Source organism: Ostrea edulis, chromosome 1 (assembly GCF_947568905.1).
Source record: "Ostrea edulis chromosome 1, xbOstEdul1.1, whole genome shotgun sequence".
In the NCBI taxonomy this organism is placed as follows: domain Eukaryota; kingdom Metazoa; phylum Mollusca; class Bivalvia; order Ostreida; family Ostreidae; genus Ostrea; species Ostrea edulis.
Genome location: NC_079164.1, coordinates 21727051 through 21741704, shown reverse-complemented (window position 1 = coordinate 21741704; position 14654 = coordinate 21727051). Strand labels below are relative to the sequence as shown.

Sequence of the window (14654 nt, the reverse complement as noted above, 5' to 3'; positions counted from 1 at the left end):
GGCTGCAATGGCGCTTACCATTGAGCAGGGAGGGAGCTTTTACATGCCACACCTGCTGTGACATGGGGCCTCGGTTTTTGCGGTCTCATCCGAAGGACCGCCCAATTTATTCGCTTCTTACGACAAGCAAGGGGTACTGAGGACCTATTCTAACCCGCATCCCCACGTGATAAACGGAGAGAGTTTTAACTGTTATATGACGTATTGTGACATTTGAACTCTGCCTTTCAGGCTTTCACGAGGATTAGTGTGGTAACAACATGTCTGTCTTGCAAGGATACTGCGCTAAAGTCTGCGCATGTGTCAGTTTTAAAAGATTTGAAATATTATACATGGGAGTAAGAATATTTACCCTACTAACTCGGATATGAACCAAAGCCGCCCTAAAGCGAGATTAATATAAGCCTTTTGGCTTGTTTCTCAATCTATTTCATGTATAAGACATTGTTTGTAAACATTATCTAATTATTTAAGAATAAATATTGTTTAAACTAAAGCCGCCCTAGGAAATTTTGGGACAGGAAACTTTCACAATCTGGTCTGTCCCAATGTTTCCCCATAGAGCTACAAATCTGCAATATCGGCGATTGGGACGTAATATGTAAGGACGATATTAAGTGATATGAAGTCGGAAACTGCCGACAACCTTCAGAAAGCCGAAAGGGATGCGATAAAGGCAACAACAAAAAATATTTTAAATTATTTGATTTGTAAAGTATAAACTGGTAGTTTATTAAATTCCCGGGTACCAATAAGTGTGTGATTAATCACACACTTATTGATACCCGGGAATTTAATAAACTACTGGTATTACCATATGATTCTATATTCTCTCAACTATACCGTGATCTGTCCGACTCACTCTTTGTATCAGCGTTAGGTCACTTAATACCAATGCCATCAGACCGATTTAAAAGAGAGAAAAAACCTTGAACTGAGACAGGGTGCCTTGCGATATAAAAAGTCATAAATAATCTATACACAGCGCCTGTTAGTGTGCTTTACGTGTGTTAATCACGAAACTGCCTGAGCTGCTACACCAATAACACGCCATTTTCCTTCACAATATCCTACCGGGGTTCTTCGTATCTCGAGCCTCTTGAAAATAATACCGGGGCCGAATCACTGACTTTATTCTTGTGCAATACCTACAAAGGTATATATTGCGCCTTATATGACTTTTAAAAAAAACCAAAAAAAAAACACACAACATACTATTCATTCTTACAACATAAATCATTTATGCAGAATGAAAGGTTATTGAACACTATGTAATGCTAGATTTTCATCAACAATGTTTATATCTATCAGACCGTAAACAATGCGATTTCGCTAATCGTCGGTAGTCGTATCTGATGGATGGGCCGCGAAGTGACTTCCCCCTTGAATATTATCTGATACTTACATCCTACTTTTCTGTACAATTACTTCACTATAACAAGTCCCTGAGAACTAAAATATGCACTTAACTAGGTGTTGTACAATAGGGTAAAGGTCAATCAAGAGTCAGCATTCACATTTGTAAACAGATTTGGAATGCCTGAAACTTGAGCGATCCAATATGATATAGGTGGCTAAAGTACAATATGTAACAGTGGACGTTTTTTACATTCTTAATTAGGCTCTATGGAGGATTGTCACGGAAGGTAGGTGGGACGTACAGACTAGGCAGGTGTGACAATTATAAGCGATGCAGTGATGGAAACTTACGTGGCTGTCAAACCTGAAGTTTAATTAAATGTCGTCTACATTCATTAGATAGGGTGTTGACACTTTAATACACACATGTGCAACAGGAAACTATTTTGTCCGATCATAATAGTCTATACAAAACCTTGCTCCATTGTGTGTAATGTACATTTGTACAAACTGATCGTCAAACCAAAAACTTTGGCCAAGGGAGCTAGGCATGATTTTCGTCTGCTGAATCTATTATATCTGGGATTGAGAAACCGTTGATTCTAATTATGTATACTGAAAAGGTGAGTTTAAACCATCTACATTCATGCACAAATTTACTGCATGCGGTAGAGGTGCATAATCACTGCGTTTGATCGATAGCTTATTCATCGATATTTATGATCTGTACATTCAAATTTAGGTGCTGAGATCATGACGTTTAGAGGTTTTTGATTTGTGGGACTGCGATGCGAAATGTTTATACTTATTTCAATGGATACGGAACTTAATAAGTTATTCTTATGGACAGCAATTCTTGTAAGTAATCTGACAACACTTCTAACTACTTTTCTGACTTTGTAAAGTTATTTGATCACAAGGATTACGGCAGTGGATGAATAACACTTGTCCTTTTTATTTCTGATTTCAAAGCTAAGCATGTTGTATGATCAAAGTCACGTGAAGCTTAATTGAGATTTTGTTTGTAAAATATGTATGCATGAAGTATGAGTTAATTTCTTAATTGTTCTGAACTTTCAAAATTAGGATATAATTTAAGGCAAAGTTTTTTAGAATGTGTTTTTTATTTTTTTTATTTTTTTTTGGTTTTATTTTAAATATGATATGATATGGCAGAACATTTCACGAAATGTGACGTTATCGTTACATAAAGTTTAGTTGGAAATGCATAAGAAGGACCAAATTTTATTTTGTCGTGTTGTAGATTTTGGGATGCTCTGCAGAAGATGGAGAGTCCTTGCGAAAGGAAATGGTGAACAACGGGATGACGGGTATCGAATACACAACCCTTTGGGACGACAATAGTGTACTCGGGTAACTGTTCGATATATATATATATATATATATATATATATAATATATATACATAATATATATATATATATACATGTATACACTCTAATATACACTCGCATTTATTGAGTCGTCTTCTATTTTAAGCAGACCAAAGAGTGAAGAAATATCAGATCATCTTATGAATCCAATAAAGATGACGTTTGAGTATTCCGGGGAGAAGTTTAGCTTGGAACTCAGTCCACCCGAACCAATTCTGCACTCTTCTGCCGAGATCCTAACATTTACCAGTGGTTCGCCCCTTCCGTGGACAGGTGCGCACCCAGACTGCTTTCTTACCGGAAGTGTGACGTCGCATCAAGGCAAAGCCTGTTTATCTTTGTGTGATGGTGTTGTACGTACATTTAAATTTTTTATTGAAATTCAACAATGTTGTATTGTATGATTTACAAGCCAGGGTATATTTTGAAGTATATTTCTTTCATTTCTCTGAAATAGTTCGGAATCATCAGAACTGCGGAGCAAACCTTACATTTACAATCCTTACCTGGAACATCTAATACACATCCCATCCCCGTCTTGGTAGCTCGACAGAAAGACAAAAGCACATGCTCGAATCCCACCGGTATATATGTGATACTTTAATATTGATCAAGTTATTAATGTCATTGTATTCGCTCACAGAATTTTTTTTTTTTCAATTCACTATTTTACAAAATTAAATAATTTTCATTTAAAAAATTTCAGAAAACTTAACTGGAAATAATTTAAATGTAAGAAACAAACGATCTGTGCCGTCACGCAACATAACCATAGAGTTAGCTGTATTCACGGACGCTGCTTACACCCGGTCCATGCTGGTGACAGACTACTCCAAACGATTGCAACACATACTGATGAAATACCACGCGGTACGTATGCTCCTGATCAATCATTTTAAAATTGTTAAAAACTTGAAATACACTCTTTCAAATAGAATCAGGTTTCCCTGGAAATTATTACCTACGGCAATGTTTAATGATATTCAAACGATCCTGCTGGGTAATTAAAAAACACACCTTTTATGCTGATACTTTTATTTGCATCAGTATCATGGAACAGTATTGAATATTTCATGACAGGTTCAGATGGAGTGGTCGAGATCCGATATGCTTGGATACAACGTTAAACTAGTTTTGAAGAAAGTTCATTTTTACGAAACGGAGCCTGTAAGACATTTAAACGATATTTTCTGATGATTAAATATATATGATAAAAAATGTGATTACTATGGTATATTCTTTCATTATGAAATAAGTATATATATATATATATATAAGTATATATATATATATATATATATATATATATATATATATATATATATTGTGAAAAAACTTGATAGAAAGATAGGGCTTTATGAAAAAAGTAATCTACATACATTTCACTCTTTCATATTTTGTTTAAGTTCTGCTCTTGTTACGTCATTTTTTTAATTTTTTTTTTTTTCAACTTTGACGTTTCCAGTCTTGGTATATTTCGAGCAGAACACTTCTTGGAGATGTCATGTCGGATTTCTGTAAATCTACAACAAATGAAGGGACGTATGACATAAGATATATGCATGTGGGGTAAGAAAAGACGTAACTGTAAATTATCGATTTTAAGATCTTTTTCATTGTAAACTTTTCATCAAGGAACTTGTAACGACATTAATAAATTCAAAATGGACTTTCATTTATCTATTAGTTATTCCAAAAAAAAAAAAAAAAAAAGATATTTAAAAAAAGAATAAAAACATCGTGTGGTACATTGTAGGGGTGAAACGATACAGTACCTTCTCGATTCGATTCGATTTTCGATACTTTAGTCTCGATTCGATACAATAGCATATACCAAATTCTTTATAGTGCTAAGATTTTCTTATGTTTCGTTGTATTTATTGTTCTCTGCAAATAAATTCTACATAATGTAAAAACGTTTAACATAGAGCAACACTCTTATTACTTGTCCTATAGCCGAAATGTCGCCATACCCAGGATTTATACATTGGGGGTGCATTTTTCAACTCAACTGCGTCCATTTTGATGCAGCAAAGTTTACTCGTATGTTAATTGGGCAATTTTCAATTACATTGGTTAATCAGAAACCGTGTTATCAAGAGCAATGTGTGCTATGCTTTTAGAACCGCATCGAACCGAAACAGACCGCGAATAAATCGAACATCGAATCGAGACCACTACATCGCGATTCGGCCGCATCGCGATGCATCGTTTCACCCCCTAGTACATTGCATCATTTTTACTCTCTTCCAAGATTGCCAAACCTTGATGTCCTGGGCCGCGCCTATCAGAGCTCCGTGTGTAACCAGCGGTACAACTGCGCAGTAGACACGTCTACATATGCCGCCAGTTTTGTCGCCACGGCACACGAGATTGGACATCTGTAAATATGAACACTTTTTGTTTTAATGTTAAAGGATTTATCAGTATGCACTATTGGTAGATCAATCAATTTAAATGTAAATTTGGTCTGAAAGTATTCATTTTCACAGCCATGACAGGGAGAAAGAAACAAAATTGTTTCGAAAGATTTTGATTACTAAAGTGATAGTTTAAACACCAAACTAATTGTTCTACCAGGAGCGGAAAGGTATGTAAGATAAACACAAAAATTCGGTGCTGGACTTTGTTTTTTAGGGGTGTATAGAGCATGTCCGTAGGGGAATATTAGTATTACTCATATGGTATTTTGATTTATATAGTATTATTAGAATTCCCATATTATTGTTTTGACATTGGTACATGTACAATACTATCCTATGCTAATGTATTTCTGGTCGATATTGGATATTCTCTGCACAATCGCTTAGCTTTCAGGTAATACATTTGTGGGCGTATTCTAAAATCTGATATGCACCGCCAAGGTGTCTCAGTTTGGTCTGACGCCAAATTTCTCCATGCCAAATTACTGATCAGAATTTTAGTATTATCCCAGATTTTGGTATGGTTTCAAACTTTAGAATGACCTCTACTGACTTATGGTTTATAATTAAAGTTTTTGGCCCTAAATTTTCATCAACTTAAATTGATTTTTTTTTCCTTTAGAATTTAGATTGATGATAGTGATTAGTTTTACAAAGCCTGTCAAAGAGCATATGCAATTTTATTGTCGTAATACATAAAGTACTCTTAAGAATTGAAAACTCGAATGCTACACATTTAACTATTAATGCCATAGTTAAAGTTTTGTTTGATATTAGTTTCTTAAAGCAACGGCATGTCTGTTTGATGTATGGAAAATGTATGTACTGTGCCCTATTTACACAGACAATGAGGAGACAGTATTCATTAAACATGTATATATGCATGTTGGAAAGACATAAACTTAGTTGGTTACGGGTTTATATAAGACTATATTACTATTACATAAACATGGATACGGTTGTCTCGTCCTTTTTACCATAGGACCACATACGGTTTTTCCTGCTTCAGTAGTTTGCCCTGTCGAAACAATGCCTTTACCGGGAAGTTTTTTGGAAAAAAATATTTTGGTTGAATTTTATTTATTTATTGATATATTGATTGATCCCATATTACAAAACATATTCGACGTGCCATTTAACAGATTTCGACTTTGAACAGCAGGTTTCGACTGAAACATTTCCAAGCATAGGTCAAAAACATTTTGATTAACGTTGAACAAAATTTAGCAACATAGTTTACGTTTGAAATGGACACTAAACCTAATTACAGTGTAAGTGAACCCGTTAATACACCCAGGTATTTTGATACGAAACCATAACACCTGTTGACACGCGGTTGTCAGAGTAACGGGCATGTTGTTGCAAGGTTTCCTTAACAGTACGGTGTTTAAAAGTTGCATTCTTTGTCAAGCACTGGGTTGTTTGTTGTTTTTTTTTATTATTGTTGATTTTTTAAAAATATTTTTGTTGCTTTTATTTTTCAAAGGGAGTGGAGGCTGTGCGAATGCAATTTTTACGCAACATTCTGTACTTACGGAGCCAAATATGTGTTTTGCTAAGCATCAAACACTTCAAGTTGCTATGCAATATAGATCTTAAAACACTCAATCCAATTAATCGTTTGCACACAAAAACCCTAAACAAATATTATACATGTGTAATAGGCAAAACACATATTATAGTATAGGTGTCATACCAGATTTGAGACCTTAATACCGGTTGAACATTTCAATGAGGCGAGACCAGGTTTTAGGGTATGCCGTTTGTATATCACAGCAAAGCTGAACGATTGAACCCCCTAATTGTTCAGGGGAAAAGTCAAGATTGGCGTATCTGACCATCTAGTCTTGATGTTAAAGATTTATTACATTTTTATGAGAATATCTACCTTTATCGTGCGACATATTCTATTCCCACATGTTGCGCATCGAGTAGTGCACGTATAATCATTAGAACTGGTGGGTGTAATCTAGATCAATAAACATATAATTAGATAAGTAGACTTTCAAACCCTGTAGGGCAAGGACTAGGTTTTTTGTAATGCATATTCCATGTGTGTAAGGCCTGGAATAAAAATTGCTGTGTTTCCGTAAACCCGACCGACCCTAAATTATACCCCTACCCTAGAATTTTAAAAATATATATATTGTCCAAGAGATCATCGAAGAAGCGTTTTGGTAGTTTACACGTGTAATTGCTTTGTTGGTAATTTATATGAAAGCATATTTTAAAGTTGTATTAAGGGTATAGTGAAAACTGAGGCTTTCATCATCTTGTTCAGTATGTTTTTTTTAAATGGAGATTGTGATCAGAATACTCTTAAAATAAAGTTTAAGAAAAAGATTATAATTAATTTCCTACCGACCTACCCTTATGTTTTCTTGGTTGTTAGCGGAAAGACAATAATAAATATTTTTGGCCTAATAGTAGAGGTCATCATAAATTTGAATTACAAGTGCCAGGAATTTCTTTAAATAGAACTATTGCTAGAAATAAAAAAACAAAAAAAAAAAACAACAAAAAAAAACATTCAGTTTGATATCAACGGGATCAGAAATGGTTTAAAACAAAGATTTTGAGATGAAGAAAGAAAATATTTTTAGGGACGATATACACTTCACACTTGGTCAAGCTGACACCCGGATTAAGCATAGAGTCAGAAGAAATCAGTAAGAAGCCGCAATGTCGTATTAAAAGATAGTTAATGGTTGCACTCCTGATTATTTGAATGAAATAACGGAGTGTTACACATTGTCTAATCACAATTACAATCTAGGAAACCACAAATATATCAGTTCCCAATCTGCTTGCAAATTCATACATGAATAGTTTTCTACCATGAACAATAAAACTCTGAAATGGTCAATTGCTCCTTTGTTGATTTATTCAAATCAAAATTAGAACATAATAAATCTTATAATTAGAATAAGCCATTTTGTTATGGAAAAAGTATTTTAAATTTTTAACGTGGGAACCAAGCTAGTAACTTATCATTGATAATGAGTTTTTAAAATCTCTGTTTCTTAAATAAAAGGGCTCACGGCGGGTGTGACCGGTCAACAGGGGATACTTACTCCTCCTAGGCACCTGATCCCACCTCTAGTGTGTCCAGGGGTCCGTGTTTGCCCAACTATCTATTTTGTATTGCTTATAGGAGTTATGAGATTGATCACTGTTCGTTATCTTCACTTTGCATGATGCAGTCTACCCTCCATAACTTATATCTCTTGTTTTTATTTTCCTTTGTTTGTAACTGTAGTATGTGCGTCTTTTGTAGTTTTTTTTAATTTTTTTTTTTTTTCTATTCACGATTCATTTAGACGACTTTCTTTACCATTTATTGTACCTCTCGTGCCACTGATTGATGGAGTGAGCGAAATAATTGAACTTGAACTAATTGGTGACCCATCCTGAAATCCTTCTGGAGATGATGAAGATAAAAGTCTATTAATTTTACAGCCTAGTGATTAGCTTGGGCACTCGTTTCGCAACTGAGAGTCGATTTTGCAACCCGGCGCCTTGTAAGACCTAATTAACATATCAAGAAGTGACTGTTCCTTCGTCAAGCGTCCGGCAGTAGGTCCTTTAGATATGACCTTAAAACCGGAGGCCACGTATCATGGGGGGCGTTGGCACGATAAAGAACCTTCACTGTTACGGCTTTGAGCGTAATGCAAAGATCAAAATTTGTGGTACTTCACCTACAGCTGGTGACGTTTCTGTATGAGTGTAAAATTCTTTTGAATCAGATTTACTATTAATAGTTTACTTTAACAAAATATTGAATTTCTTCTCTATACTAAACTATATTGTACTCAAGTATTTTTCGTTAGTTTAAAAGCATTTGGATTTATTGACATATAGTATGGGAATGCCACATGACGCAGATCTTGGTTGTACCGGAAGTGACGTGGGTGTGATGGGCGGGTACGGTGCAGGGTGGAGCAGCTGTAGTAAGACCGCCTTGAACACGCTTCTGGAGTAAGTGGTATTGGTGGTGTATATACACTGTACTAGAATGGATACCGTATACACTTAACGTTGTCGTATTGAAATATTTATAATCATAAACAATTCATATATATTGCATTAGAATCGCAGAAGATAAGTCTGCATTTATACATAATTATGTAAATTGTTTCCATTATTAAGGAATACAATAGAATAACGTATGAATTATTTCTATCATAAAGGTCTGGAAACCAAGCCTGCCTGTGGGAAGAAAATATTCCTTCTAAAGATGTACCACAGAACCTAATAGACATTACTCTTAAACCCGAGATCCCTGGTACTGCTGATGCAATTTAATATCTGTAGAGTATGATTATTATGAAAGTTGAACAGCCAAGTAAAATTTTGTCTTTTTTCAGGACAGGCGTATTCACCAGATGAGATATGTGGGCTTAGATATGGTGCTGGATACCGCTTCCGAAAGTATCCAAAACTTGGTGTATGATTATTTTTCCTTTATTTCAAAATCTATGTAAAATGATTTGTTACCTTATTCTTCCAGAATATCTTTCAACGTTTTGAAATCAATTACATTTCTTGTAGGTATGCGTTTATTATACCTGTGCCAATCATAACCGAGATCAAAGCAACTATGGACAAATGTTCAGAGAAAGTTTATCTATATATGGCATGTACTGTGATACACAGAAAGTAAGCAAATTTTTTACATAATGAAATTGCTTAAATTGGCCATGATACATTTTTTGCTTTATAATGCTTAATTACTGGTATGAAAGTGGTTGTATTTTTATATATTTATTTTTGAAGGTTTGTTTTAAATTGGACTGTGTTGCTCCTGCAACTGCCAAGCTGGACAGCCTGGTAGAACGGCAGGGAGGGTGGAGCCAGTGGGGGGCCTGGACGGGATGTACCAGAACGTGTGGACGTGGGATAAACTCCAGAAGCCGGAAGTGTGACAACCCAACGTATGTGTCGGCTGATATTAGCAATTGGCCGGAGTCAGATTAATTCTACCAGTGATTACTCACATTATTATAGAATACTGAACATAATTGGTAAAGAAATTATACACTTTTTCTGAATTTTCAATGTAGGCCCATAAGTTTAGAGGGGTGTCCAGGAGATGAATATGAAGCTGAGCCATGTAACAAAGAGGTAATTTTGTTTTACTACAGTCTATGATATATTATCTGTGTTCATGTGCGCCCTGTTGCTATTAGCTGTGCATGTTTTCATTATAAAGAAGGTTATGTTTACTATTAGTAAACAACTAAAAATAACTGAGCATGTTTACTCAGCGTACCATAAAGAAAAAAATAGAGAGAGAAAAAATAAACTAAATGCACAATATATCCTATGCCGTTGATGACAAATGCTTATTTAAAGATAACTGTAGAAATTCGAAATCTATGAAATACTGATAAATGACAGTGATGTTGTACACACAGAATATTAATCAAAGCATACACTATGAAATTGTACCTGGGTCCCATTTAACAGAGCAGTTGATAAATTCATTCCTTTTCATAAATGTTGTTGCCATTTACATAAAGATATTGCTAATGAAATATGCCAAAAGCGACAAGCCTACTAGAGGAGTTCCTTAGAGGACAGAAGACTGGTCTTTGTTCTATTGTGAAATGGGTTTCTTGGATGTGCTATTGACATCAAGTCGGAATGTGTTAATTATTCCTCTCCTCCATCACAAAGACTCCCTTGGTGCTACAAAGGAAAAACTATGCATTTGTGAAAATGTATTTCTTACAAGTAAAAGTATTCGTTACACATGTATTCAAGTCATCAACGAAGAAACGTTTCTAATATATGATTGCATTGCATGTAAATGGTGATACATCATGTTTTTAACCTATATAATACATTAATATCAGCAACACAATGATCGATCAGTTTTAAAGAGGCTGATGATTCATATATAGAGATGGCAGCGTATGTAGAGAGGAATTTATCATATTTATATATATATATATATATATATATATATATATAGATAGATAGATAGATAGATAGATAAACACGACTGAAGACCAGTAACAGGGTTGAAATATTTCTACAAAGTGTATATATATATATGACTCCAAAGTGCGATGGTCTGCGCCAAACACCGATGGTGTGACACGCCAAAATGCGATGGTTCACACTCATGCGCCAAAGTGCGATGGTCTGACACGTCGAAATCCATTGGTTTGTAAACGACACAGTGTTTTGGTACAGACTGAACCAACCGTGTGTTGTTTCACCAAAATATCAGTGCAAAGTCCATGCACAAAAAAATAAGAATAAGAACTTATTTCATTACAATTTAGCTGTCGTGTTATTAAACACAAAATTTTCCGACGCGAAATCGTATAGAATGTTTTGTATCATAACATAGCCCCAGGAAAATACGTGTACGTCAAAGTAATAAATGATCATGAATTAAAGAATGTTTGGGCGAAGTAAGAGAGTTCGACAACAAATGTACTTTGCCGTTCCTCAAAAGTGTAAACCTTGCTGTTAATGTCGTCAATGATGCATTTCTTCGGTTTTATTTTGAAAGACGTTAAGAATGACGTTAGTGACGTGACGTCACAAACGTTGCTGAACCCCGCACCATCAGACTTTGGTGTGACCATCGCACTTTGGCGTTCGTAACGTTAACAAATCATCGCATTTTGGCGCAAACCATCGCACTTTGGAGTCTTACATATATATATATATATATATATATATATATATATATATATACACACATATATGTGTGTGTATGTATGTATCTCTCTGCTAGTACCAGTACATGTAGACAATTCCAATGACTGGGTCGTTGATGGAACTTCGGTGATGATGAATTCCCATTTTCCTTGCATATATTTCGATTCATCTAAAATGAACCAAATATTAATATAAGAATACAAATACTTTATATGTTTCATCTATAGTATATAATATATTATTGAGTCAATTCTTAAAATTTGAAAGATGATTCGATTGTTTATACATGTACTAGATGACATTAGTGGACACCAACTTTATTAGAAAATATATAAGCGAGACTAAACAAGATACGGTGGGCAAAAGTCATCTTGCGCATGCACAAGTGTATGTTTTCACCGGAGCCATTAGGAACATTGCTCGGCCTTTTCTGTTTCTTCTCAACTTGGGGGGGGGGGGGGGGGGTGTCGATATTCCGATTACACCGGAACCTTTCTTGGGGTACCACGTCACCGTCCACACTGTTAAGTGGAGGGGGTACATATGCATATCGGATTCAACATTGTTTCATAAACAATTATTAGGAGAATAAAAAAAGATAAACTTGTTCTGTAAGGTTTGTGAATATTCTTGATAAAAACGATTAATGGTATGGAGTCGAATTCACTCAACTCAGCAACGTTCAACAAAGGAAGTGATATTGTTCTTCATATCTTAAAATGGACATAATTTGTGAAGCTCGGAACTTTGAAATGAAAAATAACAGTCAAGGTTGTAAGCATCACTGTTTTGTTGCCAGATTTATATCAATAGATTAAGGTATTTTGTTGCTGGATTCATATTAATGGTTTCTGTTAGAAACACGTGTATACGGGACACGTATTGCAGTCCTTTTGAAAGGACAGCAACTTGTTCACTAGCTCTAGGTGTGTCGATGTCACCTTCAACTCCGGATATATTGCCGTTTTCCCCTAGATTGATTGCATCTTCTCTTATTAGGGGGATTGGGATGTTGCATGTCGGCAAAAGACCACCACCGGTTTTCCTCTGCTCCCGTTTAGTTTTTTGCAAATTTCCTTATACTTTCACTGCAAATGGCATGGTTTTCATTTCCTCTTTAACTCCTCCGCTGAACGAATGTTTATGTGGTTTTAATGGAATTCTCCTTGGAACAAATTAGGTCCCACTTTTTTCAACTTCAACTAGAATTGTTAATTCTGTAGTTGTGAAATTTGGATTCCTCTTCTGTCTAGACATTCTTATTTCTTATTTATGGGTATCCGGATAGCATAGTCGTCAATGCACTCGATTCTCACCACTACGACCCAGGCTTCATCCTTGTGATTGTGGTTGTGTGTGAGAGGGGATGGTGATCACCCGCTCGGACGCGTGGGTTTCCTCCGGGTACTCCGGTTTCCTTCCCTAACATCAAACATTCGTGCAAATTGATAAAAAGCTAGGTCATTGTTGTGTGTATGTTCGGCTTTATATTAAAAAGAAACTTTAAGAAAGACTTATACACCTAAGCACGGACTAATGACGTTAAGCAAACAAAGAAAACCATCCATTCAATACGAAATGAAATGGGGGAAAATACTAAGGACTGCTGTGTTCGATTTGGTTAGCCCTTTGAAGCGATCTTTTCCAATTGATTCCATTACTAATTGAAAATGTACTAGTATAAACGTAGCAGAGAAAAGTAAAGGTTACACGAAATGAAATGGGGAAAACTACTAAGGACTGCTGTGTTCGATTTGGTTAGCCCTTTGAAGCGATCTTTTCCAATTGATTCCATTACTAATTGAAAATGTACTAGTATAAACGTAGCAGAGAAAAGTAAAGGTTACACGAAATGAAATGGGGAAAACTACTAAGGACTGCTGTGTTCGATTTGGTTAGCCCTTTGAAGCGATCTTTTCCAATTGATTCCATTACTAATTGAAAATGTACTAGTATAAACGTAGCAGAGAAAAGTAAAGGTTACAGAGTTTTAAGTTAGGGGAGGGAACACAAACAAAATTAAGAGGGGCGTACAAACTTTTAAAGTTGAAATACACAACTTCAGATACCGTATATCGCGCATAGAAGGGAGCAAAGGCATAATGACATTCGGAATACTTTTTTTTTTTTAAAAGCTATATGGGGTATGTCATAGTAAACCATCAGCAGAACTGACATATATATACCATGCTCATAGAAATAATTATAATACTATTTTCAACGTGATTCGGAGTACTTGTGTAGGGGTGCTTAGTTCAAGCAGGAAACTTTTCAATTATGAAAAAAAGAAGATTGAGAGGGGCAGTTAAAGAATACTTCTGTCCAATGCCTTTGAAAATCATAAGTGGCATGTAAACCCTACCCCCGCCCCTCCGATTTTCAAGCTCATGTTTTGTTAATTAGTTTAACCTTACTCAAACTATATTTTATCCTTCTAACGAAGGCTTTGTAGGTAGAGTGCAGAATTTATTTCAATAGTTCACAACACAACGAAATGTCTAAGGATAGATTTACGATGATGAGAATGTTTTTATGATACTTCCTATGTTAGAATTTAAGCATATCTTAAGTTCTTTTATGACATATCTAAGGAAAACTTTGTTAAACGGGTCCCTGATTGTTATTATCTATATCAGCCATGTGCAAGTGACAGTTCAGATCAAACGACCCTGCAAAACCAGCGTGCTGGAGAGACATGCAAAAAGCTCAGGGATGCGAATGTGATCAACCCTGATAACTTAAAAGAGACAGGGTCAAGATACTCGTCTACAGGTAAAGCGAACTACTATAGCTATTA

The 14654-nt window shown here is 35.4% G+C and overlaps 1 protein-coding gene across 16 annotated transcripts in view; it reads left to right on the top strand.

Annotated features, from left to right (window-relative positions):
• The window catches only part of LOC125663673 (A disintegrin and metalloproteinase with thrombospondin motifs 5-like), a 47834-nt gene that overhangs the window by 22523 nt on the left and 10657 nt on the right, over positions 1-14654 (top strand). For 4 of the 16 annotated variants that reach the window (XM_056153042.1, XM_048895995.2, XM_056153041.1 and 1 more), the window contains exons 2-16: positions 2102-2217; positions 2624-2733; positions 2860-3106; positions 3211-3337; positions 3460-3623; positions 3834-3920; positions 4219-4322; positions 5008-5136; positions 9041-9157; positions 9370-9464; positions 9547-9626; positions 9731-9838; positions 9956-10113; positions 10243-10303; positions 14494-14629. In XM_056153042.1, the coding sequence (XP_056009017.1) occupies positions 2155-2217; positions 2624-2733; positions 2860-3106; positions 3211-3337; positions 3460-3623; positions 3834-3920; positions 4219-4322; positions 5008-5136; positions 9041-9157; positions 9370-9464; positions 9547-9626; positions 9731-9838; positions 9956-10113; positions 10243-10303; positions 14494-14629 (1786 nt within the window). In that variant the 5' untranslated portion in view covers positions 2102-2154. Of the gene's footprint in view, positions 1-1476; positions 1983-2101; positions 2218-2623; positions 2734-2859; positions 3107-3210; positions 3338-3459; positions 3624-3833; positions 3921-4218; positions 4323-5007; positions 5137-9040; positions 9158-9369; positions 9465-9546; positions 9627-9730; positions 9839-9955; positions 10114-10242; positions 10304-14493; positions 14630-14654 lie in introns of those variants that run through there. The other 12 variants (XM_056153049.1, XM_048895988.2, XM_056153053.1 and 9 more) reach the window with 10 other exon arrangements.